Source organism: Tripterygium wilfordii, chromosome 6 (assembly GCF_013401445.1).
Source record: "Tripterygium wilfordii isolate XIE 37 chromosome 6, ASM1340144v1, whole genome shotgun sequence".
Taxonomy (NCBI): domain Eukaryota; kingdom Viridiplantae; phylum Streptophyta; class Magnoliopsida; order Celastrales; family Celastraceae; genus Tripterygium; species Tripterygium wilfordii.
Genome location: NC_052237.1, coordinates 7708611 through 7727545, shown reverse-complemented (window position 1 = coordinate 7727545; position 18935 = coordinate 7708611). Strand labels below are relative to the sequence as shown.

The 18935-nt window shown below is 38.9% G+C and overlaps 2 protein-coding genes across 3 annotated transcripts; one reads left to right on the top strand and one right to left on the bottom strand.

Moving 5' to 3' along the window:
- The first annotated feature begins 627 nt into the window (after nucleotides 1-627).
- On the top strand, nucleotides 628-2634 carry LOC119999818 (pentatricopeptide repeat-containing protein At1g59720, chloroplastic/mitochondrial). Its single transcript, XM_038847576.1, has one exon. It carries the CDS (start codon nucleotides 731-733, stop codon nucleotides 2561-2563), a length of 1833 nt encoding a protein of 610 aa, XP_038703504.1. The 5' UTR covers nucleotides 628-730; the 3' UTR covers nucleotides 2564-2634.
- Nucleotides 2635-11539: 8905 nt separating this feature from the next.
- LOC120000207 lies at nucleotides 11540-15684 on the bottom strand. 2 transcript variants are annotated; one of them, XM_038848159.1, is made up of 5 exons: nucleotides 14860-15684; nucleotides 13519-14118; nucleotides 13129-13423; nucleotides 12189-12224; nucleotides 11540-12044 (listed from the first exon to the last, which is right to left on the bottom strand). In XM_038848159.1, exons 1-4 carry the CDS (start codon nucleotides 15517-15519, stop codon nucleotides 12202-12204), a joined length of 1578 nt encoding a protein of 525 aa, XP_038704087.1. In that variant the 5' UTR covers nucleotides 15520-15684; the 3' UTR covers nucleotides 11540-12044; nucleotides 12189-12201. The 2 variants fall into 2 exon arrangements, with proteins under 2 accessions (XP_038704087.1, XP_038704086.1); XM_038848158.1 differs by lacking the exon at nucleotides 12189-12224 and having other exon boundaries at nucleotides 14860-15682.
- Between the last annotated feature and the right edge of the window lie 3251 nt (nucleotides 15685-18935).

Genomic DNA, 18935 nt, shown 5'->3' with positions numbered 1-18935 from the left:
CTATTGTAGATGCACCACTGGTTTGGTGACTAGAAGGCATAAGCTTCTCTTCAAAAAAAAGTGAATTGTTTATTTCTTCTATTTGTTCCATAGGAGGAGGTACTAGTGTTGGTGGTGGAGGACCCATATTCCTTCTTTTAATTCTAACCATCTGCATTAACAATTTAACATCATAATTCAAAAAGACAAAAACAATCTAACAAAAACCCAAAAGGAGAAAAATTAGATTAGTGAATATGGATAATCCTTTTACCCATATTCCCTAATATTTCTGTTTGAGTTTTGCATATTCTCATAGGAAATTACACAGACCCATGTATTGAAGGGGATGAGAAAAGGACATCTAGAACAATTATGGTTCAGGTAACGAAGAACTATTAGTTTGTTACTTTTAAAATAGGTTTTGCTGATGGGAATATCAATACAATGTTAATGGATTTTATTTTCATTTTATTATTTTAATTACAAAATTTTGTTTTAATTGGATATCATGTTAACGGTGACCCGATAACATCAGAAGTTGCGTGGCCCCAGTAACTTCTGGGCCTGGGCTGTCAAATTTGTAGGCCCAAGCCTAGTTATCACTTAGCAAAGCAATTCGTCATATTCACAGGGATTCATTATTCATACAGCTAACGATTCACTTCCATGTCGCAACAGAGAACAATTTTGTAGCGAAGGTTGTCCGTTCCATCAAATCTCTGAAAAAAAAATACAAGTGTTTGCGACGATGATTCTAGCGATTAATCCAAATCCACCTCCTCGTGTTCTCCGTACGAGGAACAACAGTAGCAGCTACGGTGATTCTTTCAACCATCACGACCTTCTACTCTTACATTTGAATGAATGCAATGAAATATCTAAGCTTAAAGAAATACACGCTCAAACTCTGCGTTCCACACTGCCCAATGATCCCAATACTCTCTTTATCTACAGCAGGATTCTTCATTTCGCGTCCTCCAATGATCTTGACTATGCTTGTCGGGTTTTTGATGAAATTGAGAACCCAAATTGCTTTATGTGGAACACTCTCATCAGGGCATTTGCGAAAAGCAGTGATTGTAAAGAACGAGGGATTCTTCTTTATAAAAAGATGTTGGTGCAGGGAACATTCTTGCCTGATAAGTATACGTTTCCATTTCTCCTGAAGGCTTGCGCGTACTTGACTGCTCTGTTTGAAGGGAAGCAGGCGCATGCCCAGTTGTTGAAACTTGGGTTTGGATCTGATGCTTACATAAATAACAGTTTGATCCATTTCTACGCCTCTTGTGATTGTTTAGCCGTAGCTCGAAATGTGTTTGAGAAAATGCCTGAGAGAAGTGTGGTTTCGTGGAATGCGATGATTGATGCCTTTGTTCAGCTTGATGAATTTGAAACTGCAATGCAACTGTTCCGTGAGATGAAGAATTTATTTAAACCTGATAACTATACAATGCAGAGCATTGTCAGTGCATGTGCTGGTTTGGGGGCTTTCTCTTTAGGGGCATGGTCTCATGCTTATATATTGAGGAAGTGTGTTCCTGATGCATCAACGAATGTTCAGATTAACAATTCCTTGGTGGATATGTATTGCAAATGTGGGTCATTGGAGATGGCAAAGCAAGTCTTTGACAGAATGCCTTCTCGGGATGTAAACTCATGGAACTCGATGATTCTTGGATTTTCTAACCATGGGAAGGCGGAGGCAGCATTGGAATGTTTTGAGTGCATGCGTGGGGCGGGGACTACACCCAATTCGGTCACATTCGTTGGAGTTCTGAGTGCTTGCGACCACAAAGGTATGGTTAGCAAGGGGCGCAAGTACTTCGATATGATGATTACAGAGTACAAGATTGAACCCCGCTTAGAACATTATGGATGCCTTGTTGATATTTTGGCTCGTGGCAGTTTGATTAATGAAGCTTTGGATTTGGTGTCGAGCATGCCCATGAAGCCAGATGTGGTGATATGGAGAAGTCTTCTTGATGCTTGCTGCAAGAAAAATGCGGACGTCGAGCTAAGTGAAGAAATGGCCAGGCAGATCCTTGAATTGGGAGGGGGTGCTTATGGTGGTGTTTATGTGCTCTTATCTCGTGTATATGCATCAGCTAGTCGATGGGATGACGTTGGGCTGGTTAGAAAACTGATGACTGACAATGGTGTATCAAAGGAGCCAGGATGTAGCTGGATCGAAATTGATGGCACTAAACACGAATTTTTTGCCGGAGACACATCTCATTCACAAGCTGGAGAAATATATAGAGTATTGGATGTGATTGGAGATAGGCTGGAGTCCATAGGGTATGCACCTGACTATTCTCAAGCACCTATGGTTGATGAGGTCAATGATCGTAAAAAACAATCGCTTAGGGTGCATAGTGAGAGACTCGCCATTGCTTTGGGGCTATTACACTTGAAACCAGGCATGCCGATTCGCATTTTTAAGAACCTTCGGGTGTGCAATGACTGTCATCAGGTGACCAAACTAATATCTAAAATTTTCAATGTTGAGATTATTGTGAGAGATCGTATTCGATTTCATCATTTTAAAGATGGTTCATGCTCATGCATGGACTATTGGTGATATTTATTTTGAACTTGGCTGTATTTATGTAAAGTTAACTATCTTGAGATATGATAATTCCCGAGATTTCAAGTTGGCTTGTCATAATTTTATAACTCTTGTGGTTGGCATTGCTAACTATGTAACTATTCTATAACAACTCTTGTGACAGTCACTCGTGGAGTGTGGTCTTCTGGTCCAGCCAAGCCATGTTTAGGTTCTTTACGGTAGGGTTGTTCTTGGTACGGTTACCGTTACCAAATCCTGAATACGTTACCAAACCGATCCCTTCGGTAACTCAAAATTTGCTACCGTTACCGTTACCAATAGAGTCGGTATACCGATAGTCGGTATACCGATCAATCGATAATTGGTAAATTTACCAATTAAGATCAACCATAGAGTATCAACAAACTGGATCAGCTTGTAAACGTAAAAAAAATAAAAAATTATTACAAAATAGAGTTTACACCCATATGAATTGAACCAGCTTGTAACAAAAGCCCAAGATCAATGAACTAAAAGACTACAGCACAAGCATGAAGCGGACTTCATTGAGAGATGGTATCTTAAAAAAATCACCCTCTCAACCTCTTCGTTCTCTGGTTTACGAGCGATTTGGGGCTTCCTCTTCCGTCTCTTCCATTTATAGCGAACATCTATGAAAAGACAGATTTGAAAAGGCAAAATGAAATGAAGTAGAAATGGTACTGTAAAGGGGTTTTAGAAGGTAGAGTCTAGACCAGAGAGAGTGAGTCGATTGTCTCGGTGAGTCCGTCTTTATGAGAGGTTGAGAGTCTTGTGAGAGATTGAGATCTATGGCTGTGTGGAGATGAGAGTCGAAAACCATAGTGAGATTTGTGAGATGAGATTGTGAGAATAAGTGAATAACCCTAAAAATCATGAATGGTGTAGATTATAGTGGATGAATCTCATGGTCATAAATTAAATAAAATTAAAACTAAAAATAATATTAATATATATTTAATATATGTCGGTAATAGGGAAATTTACCGAGTTTGAACTTTGCTTACCGGTACCGTTACCAAATGCAGCGGTAAATTTACCATACCGAAGTATTGGTAACAGTATACCAATCTTCTGTCATTTTCGGTAACCAATATGTCGAAAACGGTATACCAATGGATAATTTACCGTACCAATAACAACCCTACTTTGCGGCATGGTACTTCTGGTTATGGGTAAGTACAATTTCCACGTTTGTGTTAACGGCTACAACTTCCTCGTTTGTTTTTACGGCTACAACTTCCGCTTTTGTATTACAGCAGGCCTTGCTGTAATACTTTTTTTGGGTAGTAAAAAATTTTATTTTTATTTTTAGAATAATAATTATGTAGTGTTCATCATAAAGAGTCCAATGATATAATTTTTGTTCAAAACAGGAAAAAAAAATTCAACATGAAAAAGACATGACAATTCTAGACCATCGGATATAAATTCAAAATATTCGATGTTTTGATCGCGAAGAATTTGATTTTTGTTTTAAACGAAAGATACATCGTTGGGATCGTTATGAATAATACTACATGTTTATGATTTTTTAAAAATAAAAATAAAAATTTGTGTTGCCCAAAAAAGATTACAGTAGGTCCCCGACACCCTCTGACATCTAACAAGGTTTTAGTTTTTTTTTTATTTTGTTGTAATAGAGTTACTATCCAGGCCCAACATCTCAACAATGTTCAAACTCCAGTATCTATCATAAAGCCCATTAGTGGTTTAGATTTATCTTTTGAGTTATCTTCAACGACTACTGTAAAAGACACTGTAAGTGTCAGACGACTCTCTGTACTAATGTTTATAGCCGTTGTTGCTGCAGTGTATATATCTGTCACTGTAATTCTTCATTCACTTAATGAAAATCAATCCTTCAAACCTTTTTATGGTATCGGAGCAGAGGGAAGACTCCGACGAGTTTAACTCTGACTCCACCATGTCTACACTACCTACTGGTTCTTTACCTTCTGGTTCTCAACTCATTACAACAACCACCATTGCTATTCCGAAATCTGGTTCCAGCATTACAGTTCATGCTATATCTCCTATATCCTTAAAGCTTACTGCTTCCACTTTTACTTCATGGCGCCTGCATATGTCTTCTTTATTGCGTGCATACAAACTAATGGGTTATGTTGATGGTACATACCCATGTCCAAAACTCTCTGATGAATCCTCATCTACCACCATTGATGATACTCTGTTTCAAACCTAGCAGAGCTAGGATGACTTTATTCTACATGCTATAGTAGCATCAATAGATGCTACAGTTCTCCCTTTGATAGGTGAGGTTCACACAAGCAAAGCTGCTTGGGATAAAATACATATGCTTTATGCTAATAGTTCTCGATCTAGTGTGATTCAACTTAAGTCCCAACTTTCCCGTTGTCAAAAGGGTGGAAAGAATATGACTGATTATTTGCAAGAGGTTAAATGCCTTGCAGATGAATTAACTTTGATTGATCATCCAATATCCTCGGATGATCTTACTCTTTATATCCTTGATGGATTAGGCCAAGAGTACACTGGTATTGTTGGGTCAATTAGAACCTGGGAAAAATCTTTCAGCTATGAGGAACTTAAGGATGTTCTTATTGCTCAAGAAGGCTTCATTAGTCGTACTCAGGCTACTTCTGACTTATCTCTTGCCTCTGCCAATTTTCATCATAGGCAGCAAGGTTCTAGTAACCATCAATCGTCTCATGGCAGAGGTTCTTCCCAGTCATGGACCAATTACAAAAATCAGAATCGTTGGTCTGGCTCACGACCATCCTCTCATGGTGGTAGAGGTCGAGGTCGTGGTCGTGGTCGTGGACCTCCAAAGGTGGTATGTCAGTTATGTGATAAACCTGGACATTCTGCTAACACTTGTAGGAAGTTCAAAATCTACTCCAACAACTCTGCCCATCCTCCTACTGCCTCAGCCAACTTTGCCTCAGCTGCACCAACTAACTTCTCACAACAACCATGGCTCTTGGATTCTGATGCCAGCCATAACATGGCTCAAGACTATACTAATCTTCAATATCATACAGAGTATGATGGCACGGATGAGGTCAAGCTAGGTGATGGTTCAGGTTTGGCTATTTCCCATATTGGTAAAACACATCTGCACACTAACACTTGTTTTCTTGCAGTTAATAATATCTTATGTGCTCCACTTCTTCAAAAGAATTTGTTATCAGTGCATGAATTAACTAAGCATAACAATGTATCCATTGAATTTTTTCCTTTCTCTTGTGTCATTAAGGATCAACCCTTTGGACAGATCATGGCACAAGGTCGATGCAGTGATGGACTTTATCTTTTTGAGCCCAAGCAGCTTTCCTATTTTGCTACCACTACTGCAACTCCAGGTCTTCGTACCACTCTAGATGGCTGGCATTGTCGCTTAGGCCACCCTTCAACTCGTTTGTTTACTCAAGTTCTTAAATCGGCTCAGCTGCCTTGTACTCAGACTTTGTCTCCTTTATCTATGCAGTGCACTTCTTTCAAGCTTCATAAATCTCACAAGTTACCTTTTGGCTCATCTAGTGTTCAAAGTACATCACCTTTACATGTTGTCTATAGTGATGTATGGGGCCCTGCTCCAGAGATGTCTATCGATGGTTTTCGATATTATGTGATCTTTGTAGACCACTTCACTTATTACACCTGGTTGTTTCCTCTTCACCAAAAATTAGATGTATTCTCCACATTTTTGCAATTTAAAAGACTTGTTGACAAACAGTTTCAATTTTCTATTCACACTCTCTATACTGATAATGGTGGTGACTACCAAAGTCTCAAATCTTATCTACTTCAAGAGGGAATTAGCTGGATGCAATCCCCCCCACACTCCTCAAATGTTGCTATGGCTGAAAGAAAACATAGACATCTTACAGAAACAGCTCGTACGCTTCTTCATACAGCCAACCTTCCTCCTACATTCTGGAGTTTTGCATTTCAAACAGCTACCTATCTTATTAATAGATTACCTATCCAAACCCATAAAACAACTACTCCTTACCAACTTCTATTTAATCAGCCCGTACATAACTTGAAATTACGTGTGTTTGGTTGTCAATGTTTTCCATGGCTTCGTCCCTATACTCACAACAAGCTTGAACCTCGCTCCAAAGAATGTCTTTTTGTTGGCTATTCAACATCTCAAAGCTCTTATAAGTGTTTCGACCCTCTTACCCATCGTATCTATCTATCCAGGCATGTTGAATTCAATGAAACTACTTTTCCTTCCTATGCTGTCTCTTCCCAACCTTCTTTGTCTTCAGTCCCTACTTTACCTACTCTGTCCTCTCACTATTCACCAGTTTCTACAGTTGTACTCTCTTCCATCCTACCTGCTCCTTGTTTACCAGCTCCTGTCTCCTCTAATAGTATATCAACTCCTAGTATACCAGCTACTCTGTCCTCTCCTACCATCCCCTTGTCTGAACCCATGGACCCACCTACTTTCCCTCTTCCCACTTCACCTGTAGCTGAAACCTCCACCTCCCTACCTCTCTCCACCTCGCTTCGGGAACATAAAATGACTACACGTTCTATGAACAATGTCTTCAAACCCAAGAAACTCAATCTCACCACACTTCATCCTCTCCCTGCTACTTCTGAACCTAGTTCTGTCTCTGCCGCCCTAGCTGATCCCTTATGGAAACAAGCCATGGATCAGGAATATCAAGCTCTTATCAAGCATCAAACTTGGCAACTTCTTCCACCTGTTGTTGATTGTCGTCCAATTGGTTCAAAATGGGTTTTTCGTGTCAAGTATAAACCCGATGGTTTCGTTGACCGTTACAAAGCCCGCCTAGTGGCGCAAGGCTTTGCCCAAAGACCTGGGTTAGATTATAACAATACTTTTAGCCCTGTTATTCGACCCACTACTATTCGTATTGTGCTTCATATTGCAGTATCCTTAGGTTGGGATTTGAAGCATCTTGACATCAACAATGCGTTCTTAAATGGCCAGCTTCAAGAAACTGTCTATATGAAGCAGCCTCGTGGCTTTGAAGATCCAACTTGTCCTCATCATCTCTGCAAATTGATGAAATCCATATATGGACTTAAACAGGCCCCCAGGGCTTGGTACTTGGTCCTGCGCACCAGCCTGCTCAAACTTGGTTTTCTAAACTCTTATGTTGATCCATCGTTGTTCATTCTTAGAGAGAATTCACACATAATGTATATTCTTGTTTATGTGGATGATTTAATATTAACTAGTTCTAATCCTCTTCTCTTACGCAGGATTACCACTGCACTAACCACTACGTTTTCTCTAAAGGATCTAGGCGACTTATCTTATGTTTTGGGTGTCGAAGTTACCTCCACTTCCACTGGCCTCTTCCTTTCCCAGCAAAAGTATATCAGGGATATATTGGATCATGTAGACATGGCTGGAGCGAAATCTGTCCACACTCCTTTACCAAGTCAATTCTCAATTTGCCTCTGTGATGGCATACCCATGGCTGAACCCACTCTTTATCGTCAAGTTATAGGCAGTCTTCAGTACTTGAATCTCACTCATCCAGATATCTCGTTTGCTGTTAATCGACTTGCACAATTTATGAGTAAACCAACAGACAAGCATTGGTCTCTGTTGAAACGTCTATTATGATACCTAAAGGGCACTTATAACGGCACTCTTCTGGTTCACAAGGTCTCCACCACTGATCAATTAGCTGATCTTCTTACTAAATCTCTATCGCGACCTCGTTTTATTACTTTGTGTGACAAGATTGGCTTGTCTTCAGCAGACCCTTCATCTTGAGGGAGAGTAATAGAGTTACTATCCAGGCCCAACATCTCAACAATGTTCAAAGTCCAGTATCTATCATAAAGCCCATTAGTGGTTTAGATTTATCTTTTGAGTTATCTTCAACGGCTACTGTAAAAGACACTGTAAGTGTCAGACGACTCTCTATACTAATGTTTATAGCCGTTGCTACTGCAGTGTATATATCTGTCACTGTAATTCTTCATTCACTTAATGAAAATCAATCCTTCAAACCTTTTTATGTTGTTCTTCCAATCACCCGGAATTGTTCAGAAAGATTTCAAAAAAACCCGATATGGGGACTTAGATCTAAGTCAGATAGATTGATTTTTTCGGAGCTGCATTCTGAGGATGCTTGTATTGACTTAGAGCTCGTATCTAAATCAATATTTTGAGGTATATTTGATGAAGGAATTTTAAGTTTCTAACCCTTGTATAATACCAGTTTATTGAGTAACCTATGACAAGTTTACCAAAAAAAACTATTTTATAACAATTATAACTTAGCAAACACTAATCAATATTGTAACTTAGTTGTCAATTTCTTATATGCATATAAAATTAAACTCTATTGACTAGGGCTATTATGATAGCGGTAAACTACCTATTATCGTGTCATTGCCGACACTTTGGTTATTGAAAATGACACTGCAGTGGTATATTGTTATCAATTCATCGGTATGGTATTTTTACCAATCATTTCAGTATCAGTGTTGGTAATCATAGTTCAAAATTGAGAAATTTATCGATTACGATATATATTAAATATATATTAATATTCTTTTATTTTTAATCTCCTTTAATTATAACCTCTGGATGGATGACTTGAAATGTGGAAAAAAAATCAGACCATTCATTTTTAAGGTTTATTTTTCTCATTCTCGATCCTGAGTTACTCACAGCCTCACTCCCTCTTGCCTCCGTGAGGGCCTCTGTTACAACAGTATTGTTTTACAATCTCTTGTTTGCCAAAACCAGGCCATCCCTGCTCACAAGGCCTCAAAGAAAATCCATCTGTCTAGAAAAGTGTCCCTTTTGCGCATTAGATAGTTTGATCAGTAAATTACCAATTAACAAGTTCTCTTTCAACATGTAGGTCATCGGACCTCTTGGTGTACAATGAACGCAAAGGGGTATGCACCTAATCTTATGGATTAATTTTTTCCCTTGAGACTCGGCTTTACTAGCACCCTAATTTCACATTCAAAGACCACTTGATCATAAATCTACCACGTTCATTCAATGAATTCCACAAAATCCAATCAACAATACACATAATCAATGGCTATACAATTTGACTCAATCAATTGGGGAAATCATGCATTGGGCATTAAGAACTTCGATTCAAGCATGTTAAATTGAGTTCCTAGATTTCACGATGAATACATAGCACACAACATACCAATTTTTATGAATTAATGTTCCCCCTGCCCTAGTCGTCGAACCTAATTCACACTTCGAATCAAGAAAACACAATATAAACATACCCATTCATATGCACCCAACACCTAACTATCACAAAATTGAAGAGAGAAATCGAAGCTACGATCCTATAAACATACCTTGAGCAATCAAAAATCATATCCATCCTTTGAAACTAGATACTAGATAATCGAACTAGCCACTCATTAGCCACTCATTAGGGTTTTAGTCTCTCTTTTCACACCTAAAAATACCTAACTACCCTTACAAAAACGTCGCCCATTAGTTACATTTGAGAAATAACCAAAAATCCAACTTAAAACTCTATTCTCGGAATGTAGATATCGAGCAGTTGCCCGGACAGCTCTTGTAGGGGTCTGGACAGATGTGCTTCACTAGATGTTCTGTCTCCATTTTTATTGGTTGGTATCCGAACAACCATGGACTGGTGTCCGGACAGAAGATGTTCGAACGACTTGCAGGTGTCCGAACAGTTGTACTTCATTAGGTGTTCTGTGAAGATTTCTGCACAAACTGTCCAGATGGATACAATAGGTGTCCGAACCCTTGTTGAGTTCTTCAAGTTTTGTGCTGCAGCTTCAGGATCTTTGACAATTTTGCCCCCCCAGGTAACTGCTCGAACAACCCGTGAAGGTGTTCGAACAGATGTTCATCTGTCAACATATTTCTTCAACTCCAAAAGTTTCAAACTCAGCTGAAGTAATCATGTTTTCTGCAAAACCAATGAGAAATGCCCGTAAGGATAAAACTAATTAAAATAATCATAAATACTTCAGTTAATTGCTAAAACATCCTAATTAAGTGACATTAGGATCTCAATTTAGAGGTCCAATCAATAGGCCAAATGGATTAAATATCGCTCGTTTGGTTCGCGATTTACAAATGGGAATTGAAAGAAGATGCCAGGAAAGTTATTTTCCTGTCATCCTCATTCATTATCGATGTTTGGATCTCATGTTTATATTACTTTTTCCACCATCATTGATTTCCTTGACCATGTTTGGTAAGAGTATAAATTATAATTATTTCACATTGTATGACATATTTATATTAAAAAATAACACTTTAATTTGAATATCCAAATTACAAATTGTAAAAAAAAAAGAAAATTATGTTATCAAATTTAATCAATGAGAAATAAAATAATATAAAAATGACATATTTAAAATGCATAATTATGAGTTATTGTCAAAATTATATATTTTTCAAAATGACATTATAAGTGTTTAATTAAAAATAAGTGATAAATCCAATGACTTTCTGGAATAAGACTTTTAAGAGTATTCTTTATTAGAATAAAACTTTCTAATGAGATACTTATCCTTAATTTTCCCTTAAAAATAAGTGATAAATCCAAGGATTTCTCTTTTTTGGGAGGAAAAGAGAATTCCTTATTGGGGGAAATCCAACTTTTTTTGAAATTTTAGATTTCATGGATTTCACCAACCAAAAATATAAATCATTTGCAAGAGAAAACTCTTAATCCTAAGAATCTAGATTCCGCGAACACGAAACGACACCTCAATGTGAATAATATATATACACTCGGCTAATTCAATTAATAATTGATCAATAATTTTTGAAATCTTGATCTGCTAACGTAGCCTAAACCCGTATGCTGTCAATTGTCATCACTTGATATTAACCTAATTTCTACCGAATTTCGATCTTATCATCTTAAATATTGCATTATCCACAAAATAAGATGTTCTTTTCTACATGCTCAATTTCACCACCAAACTCCATGGTGAAGAGGTACCCCAACATATCAGCAACATGTCCTCCACAGAAATAAAATGAACATCCATCCGAACAGAATCATACCCATATAGGGGTGTTTATGCAACAAGACAAAACTCCGGGGGTCCGGTTGTTTATTATACATAATTTTGTGATGGATCCCTGAAAAAAGGTCAGAAATCGAAAGCAGCCCCCCCAGTGCATCATAAAATACACATTTTTCAGTTTCACCAGCCAAAAAGGTAATGACGAGAAATTTACAACAAAATAAAACAATGAAGTCATGAATTATATATTTTGTCACGATTGATCTTTCAAGGACAAGAAACGGTGGAAACATCATGGATGGGGGCACGAGTAACCGAGATGGAGCAGTGACCATTATTCGCCATTGGTAAAATCACGAGAGTATCCATGCCATCGACTCTCTGAAGCTTTTTTCGGCTAGTCTGTGAAGATGTATAAACTGGACTGTGCAGAAAATGTAGATGCATCACTATGGGATCCCTTGCTTTCCAAAATCTCTTGCCGCTGTTAGACCAACATGAAAGAAGTAAAACATAATGCCAAAGATACAGAGGGAACCAAAATCCAGTATTAGAAAAGGAAAAAAACGTACAATGAAGCAAGGTTGACAAACGATAGATGCAAGAAAATTATACAATATACACACACCTACAAGCATCTTTTATTGCGCGTTGTAATGTCTCCCTACAATTGAAAAACAAGCAAGGTATGTCAATGCAGGCTACACCAGTATGCTTCCAAACATTCAAATTGATGCCCTAAATAAAACCTCTGTTGCGAGAATCCCAACTCTGTCCCATAACCTAGTGAGCAATATTAATTTTGGAGCTATATTATCATGTGCTCATTTGACAACCATTCAAACAAAGTAAGACCAAGGAAAACCACAACCCAAAGTGAAAGTGTCATCTAAATTTTAAGCCGTGATAGGTTCCTATAGTTAACCTAAAAATACACTATTTGTTTTTCACAATGATTCTTCTAGGGTCCAAAACTTGCACCAAATGACAACTCTTCCAATCGCTCACTCGCTCCAAAAGCCATCAGTTCCAACACAGAGACATCGAAACACAACAAAACTTCCTTCCAATTTATAACCAAATCAAACATTGTCCAAGGCTATGGTTGCTTCAACTTTTAACTCTATAAACCAGCCGATATGCATGTACAATTTGAAGTAGATATCAGAAAAGAGAAGATGTTTTCTGTTTTGGGGTATCAGAAAAAATCATCAAGGCACCTGTTCTTACTTCATCAATCTGATAAAATGTTTAAAAAGTCCCATTATGCATAAGTAAACCCCAAGAAGGCACCGGTAATTACGGCAACAACGATATACCAAGAATGTACTAGTTACATAACCATATAAAACATCATAAGCCATCTAGCCAACTATTCTTTAAAAAGAAATAATTGACCAATCTAATCAAAAACCTACAACTCAAATCAAAATTGCTTAAAGGCTTTTTTTTCCTGCAACAAACAATCATAGTTCAAATAATGTGTACATGAAAAGTAACTTGTCATGTGTTAATTACATTTCCAATATAACAACAACTGCATATCTAACAAACCTAAACGGATATACCTTTCGCAGACGACAGGACTATGATAACATTCATATCAGCATTGTTGGGAGGGAGCTGCAAGCGAAGAGGATAAAGCTTTCCATTCAATGGACTCCGACTACACACAACAATATCCTCCAGACCCGTCTCTTCCATCAATTTCTTGGTCAATTCCTCCACTCCATTCCCCTTGAAAGTGAAAGAGTAACCTTCCACAACGTCATCGTCAACCTCACCACTCTCATCTGCCACATGGTAGTATATAGTCCTCCCTTCAGATTTCAGGGGCGATCCACCCGAATAAGAATCACTCGACTACACATCACCAAAACACAACATAGCAGATATTCAATTATAGGAAATAATAATTACCCTTTAAAAAAATGAGGAAAGTGAAAAAATTACAGTACCTCCTGGCTTGAGAACTTCTCAGATTTGATCGATGCAGAGGAAGGGGAGCTGGACTCGGAATCGAGAGAGTCCGAATGGGTCACTGGAGAACCAGCGTGTTGGTGGTCACCCGGGGACTCAACCAGAATCTCCACAACATCAACATTCCAAAAAATCCAGTCCTGCGTAGCAGTCCTGTGGGGGATATCATGGGTGACAGAGTTCCGCCACGGTGGCAGACCCCCATTGGCCCTCAAGAAGTTACCGTAACGGGTCTTGAGCTTGACCTGAGACCCTTCTCTGATGGGTTCCCACTCGAGGGAAGAGTCAAGTCGTCCGGGGAGTGACTGAATCACTTTGCGACCAGTCATGCCTAGCAAGAAAGGCTTATTGGAGGCTGTGAGGTACTTGCCGTAACAGCTCTTGAGGCGGATGATGGATTCGGAACCTGGTACAAACTCGACAGCCCATCTGGCTTTCTTGGAGGATCCGTTACGGTCTTGGGTAACGGACTCCTCGTCTTCCTCTGCGTGGAGGTACTTGTCGTGGTGACCCCTCAAACGCACCGCTTTGGCTTTTCGGAAGAACTCCATTCCACTTCGCAATTGATTCGAGTATGTCTGAACAAAAACAACCAAAAGAAGAAATGTAGCGAGTTTTAGTAAGAGAGAGTACAAGAGTCGCAGTCAGTGCCAACAAAGGCGTTGAAACGCGGCGATTACGCGTGTGGATTTCCCTCTGTTTCGGACCAGATGATAAATGGCATGAAACTACGTCGTTGAAACGCTCAATGTTCACTCCTTTCCATTGGATGTCCTGTGGTTCGCCATGAATGAATATAGTAAAAAGACAATTTTACCCTCCATGAGTTTTTTTGGTTCTTAGTTTCTTGCAAGTAATCATACGTGTTTAGACTTTAGAGTGGCTGAGTGAACGTCTCAAATTGCTAATCTTTTGCTATAAAGGATCCACTCGGGCTAAATGCAAAAAGAAAGACTAAAAGGTTTGTGCTTTTAAAAGGTGATATAATTTTTTGTCACAATGAATCTTATAAGAAAGTAGTGCTGAAGGGTTGGTGAGGAGTGAGTACCTCTATCTGAAACAAAATATAGTGCAGATTCCATTATAATACTTGTGGTTGGGATGGGAAGGGAAGGGAACCCATTTCCATTTGTGTCCAATTTTGGTCAAATCGAAATCGGTTGACCTTACACGCTACTCCAATTAGTCTTACAAAATTAAAAGCAACTTAGCTAGGATTGCAGAGATTTTGCTAATTAAAATAGCTAATTTTAAACATGCTCTCTCTACTAAATTTGGTTGTAAAAAAAGTAAAGATGATGCAGTTAATTTTAAGCTACCTGTTTTGAGGACAATTTTGGAGACATGGAAGAAATCATGGTCAACCTGGGAGGAGTCTTGAGAGAAACAACCGAGACAGGAGATCCAGGCTCGGACCCAAATACCTGATCATCACCATCAAACGCTGCGGCCTCCAAAACATCTCCAGATACAGAAGAGAAACTCGACATAGACGACAAATACTGCACCAGAGAGTCAGTTTCCACAACCTCCACAGGCACCACGTCCCACAAAACCCAATTCTTCGTCGCACCACTATGAGGCTCATCGTGCGTGACCGAGTTCCTCCAGGGAGGTGTCCCGCCATTTGCACGCAAGTACTTGCCGCACCACGACTTGATTTTGACTTGGAACCCATCTCTAATCGGCTCCCACTCGGTGTTCCAATCCGACAACATCTTATACGGCACCGTCTGAAGAACTCTGTGACCGGTCATGCCTAGAAGAAAGGGCGTCTCGGAGGCTGTTAGGTATTTGCCGTGACAGCTTCGGAGGCGGATAACGTCTGTCTTGTTCTGAACCATCTCCACGAACCACGTGGCCTTGCGTGATGAGCCGTTACGGCTCTGATGGACGGTTTCTTTGTCGTCGTCGGCGACTAGATACCTGTCTAGGTGGCTTCGGAGCTTCACTGCCGTGGCTATGGCGAATAACTCCATCACCAGTACTTCAAAAACCCAATCAAATCAAACAGTAGTAGATGATATATATTAGGAGATGTTGTTGTGCGTGTAGGCGTGTAGCTTGCTGATGATGATGATGAAGTAATTTGTTTGATTATTTAAGTGGGATGAAAAGGTGAGTCATGGTATGGGCTTTGTTGTTAGTATTAAATCTTAATGGGCAAGAGAGAACCGTGAATGAGACGAAATTGTGGGTTTTGATGACTTTAAAATTGATAGAGTTGACGATGAAGTTTCGAGGATATGCAACACCTTGGGTTGAAAATGAACTGTGTAGAGTACGCGCTTTTGTGCATTATAATCAAAAGACTTCCAGAAAGTCATTTATGGATGGCTGAGAATTCTTTAAAGTTTAAACTAGTAATTTTAAAAGAACAAATTACGAAAATTGTTAATTTTTATTAAAGATGAGAAAGGTGAGACTAATATGATGTTGTTACTTACCGAAGTGTTTGGAGAGTGTAGTGATCTAAACACTAACAAAGCATTTGATTGGTGTTCTGAGTGTGGGATTAGTATATTTTTCACAAGCGAGAATGAGTTTTTTTGATGTGTAAAAAGATTATTTCACATTTGTTATAAAATATTATTTTATTTTTTAAAAATGAAAAAATGGTAATATGAAAATTCTACTATTAATATTCTCACAATCATACTCATTCTCTATTTTATACCAACCATGCTGACTTCATACTCATCTCATACGCACATTACATTCATCTTCTTCTCATCTCATGCTCACCTTATACAATTATGAACCAAATGCCCATTAAGACTTTGTATAAGTCAAAAACACCTTATTTTCTAGATAAAATAAACGATTAATGAGGGAACTAGATTGGATTATTCATTGTTATGTGGGAACCAGATAGGATTATTTATTGTTATAGTCACTTGCGGACTTAATTTAAGAGAAAAAAACATATACCACCCTTCACATTTGTAAAAGGACAAAGACCCCCTATTACTATATTTTTGCTATAACATAAAGATATTACTATATTAGAGCTGCATACAGTGGCAAAGCCTATATATGCTATATGTGCGAGGGGTCAACAGAAAGAATATTAACCCTTTATTTTACTTCGTAATTACATTTTGACCTCGTGAGATTATTTTTTTAACCCCCTCGGAAACCCATATAATATTAGATTCCTACTTAAAAAGCTAAAATTACTTGAACATTAATACTTTTTTTTGAAAGACCAAGAAAGGCTCCCTGGAATATCATTCAGTAGGACTGTAAGTCGAATTTGCACTTACACATGGTGAAGAACACCACACAGTACGCAGACCTCGTCTTCGACAACAGAAAGAAAAGAAAAAATAATATAACCATAAAGAACTACCGGAACAAAAACAGAGCTAGAACTCCTTATCTCTGATGATTAAATCCCTCAGGAACCTTTTCCAACCAAAGACTCTGATGCTCCAACTGCAACGCCACCCTGGCCAAACAATGGGCGACTTCATTGCCGAAACGACGAACATGAAGGATTTGCCAAGAATCAAAACCATGAAGACACCATTTTGTCTCCTTAATGCACCCACTCCAATCCGTTAACGACTCATCCTCCGCTAATAAATCATTTACAATGATTCGGGAGTCTCCTTCCAGAACTATGTTGCTCAGCCCTAACTCATGAGCAAAGGAAATAGCTAGTAGGGCACCCTCAGCTTCTGCCACTACAAGAAGCATAACAATCGGCCTAGTAAAGGTTTTAGCCGCTATAAACACTCCCTCGAATTCTCGAATGACTACCCCGAAACCTGATCTATGCAACTGATTATTAATACCCGCATCCCAATTAATCTTAAAAAAGCCCCTCACCTACGGATGCCAGATGACCTGACTGTTAAAGCTGATATTATTTCTCCTTATTTATTTATGTCTTAACCTGTCTTTATTAAAACGTTATGTGTACTGTCGTTTTATGTCCAAGTCTTTCTCTAGTAAAAGACCCTTTGTTAGGGTTTCAGTGTTGTAATGACTGTATGACTTTTGCTCTTAATATCTATGTTCTCTGGTTATGCGCCGTTTTAAGGTTCTTGGTTCATTGTTGATATTCTTTGATTAGCTTGTATTGATGACTTTGCAACTATCAAACATGGTATCGAAGCAACGATCGTCCGCTTGTTCTGTTTCTTCCTGACTCTGGCTCGTGTTTCTCTACTTCGCCTTGTCTTCGATATGTCGAATCCTGCAAACCCTGCAATCAGTAGTCTGCCCATCTTCACGGGTGAGAAGTACGACTACTGGTCTATACTTCTGCGTACTTACTTCAAGTCCAAGGGGCTCTGGGAGTTCATTGAGGTTGGGTGTCCTGTTTGTCTTACAGAGGCTGATGATGAATCTGATTCTGACGAAAAAGAGGGATCTTCTAAGACTGATGTGGCTGATGATAGCCAGGTAAAGAAAGCAATTGAAAGAGACAGCGTAGCTCTTCTTGTTATTCAAACTACGGTTGCAGAGGTTATTTTTCCTCGTATTGCAGGTGCTGTCTGTGCTAAACAAGCTTGGGAGACTCTAAGTACTGAGTATCAGGGACACTCCAAGGTACGTGTTGTTAAATTACACAGCCTTCGTAGAGAGTTGATGAATTTGATGATGAAAGATGGTGAGCTTATCAAAGATTACTATACTAGAGTTATGGATGTGGTTAATAGACTACGGAACTGTGGTGAAAAAATGCCTGATAGACGTGTTATAGAGAAAATTTTGATCAGTCTGACTCCCAAATACAATAATATTGTTACTACTCTAGAAGAGACTAAGGACCTTGATGATCTTACTGTGAGTGACTTGATTGGGTCTCTTGAGGCTCATGAGACTCGGGTTAAAATTGAAGGGATGTCTCTTGAAGCTACAGAGAGTGCTTACCAGATGAGATACAATTCAGATGCTCAGGGTAATACCAGTTCCGGCACTGGAGGGGGATGGCAGAAACAATCAGGTGCTAGATCCCTATGTACTTTCTGTAATCAAGAGGGACATACTGAGGAATCATGTTGGAGTAAAACTAAGCCCCTATGTAACTTGTGTAAAAAGGAGGGGCATGTGGAAGAACACTGCTGGAATAAGGGCAAACCCATATGCAGAAGTTGTGGGAAGTTTGGCCATCTTCAGAAGGAATGTAGGCTAAAGGACAAGAGCAAACAACAGGCAAAGTTTGTTCAAGAGACTAATGATGATGATGATGAGGAGGAGGAGGAAGAATTCTTGTTTATGGCCTGCTTACAGGAACCATCTAATGCTGCCTGGTTTCTTGACTCAGGAGCCAGTAACCACATGACTGCTGATGTCAAGCTCTTTAAGAATTTGGATAGGTCTTTCACAACTAATGTCATTCTGGGTAATGGTGAAAAGGTCAGAGTTGCAGGAAAGGGGACTG

Bases quoted from the DNA above. Each gene is read 5' to 3' on its own strand.
- LOC119999818 (XM_038847576.1), top strand. From the start codon at position 731: ATGATTCTAGCGATTAATCCAAATCCACCTCCTCGTGTTCTCCGTACG.
- LOC120000207 (XM_038848158.1), bottom strand. From the start codon at position 15,519: ATGGAGTTATTCGCCATAGCCACGGCAGTGAAGCTCCGAAGCCACCTA. The intron at 14,119-14,859 runs GTAGCTTAAAAT...GTTTTTGTTCAG, and splicing joins CAAAATTGTCCTCAAAACAG to ACATACTCGAATCAATTGCG. The intron at 12,045-13,128 runs GTATATCCGTTT...TTGGTCTAACAG, and splicing joins AGTCCTGTCGTCTGCGAAAG to CGGCAAGAGATTTTGGAAAG.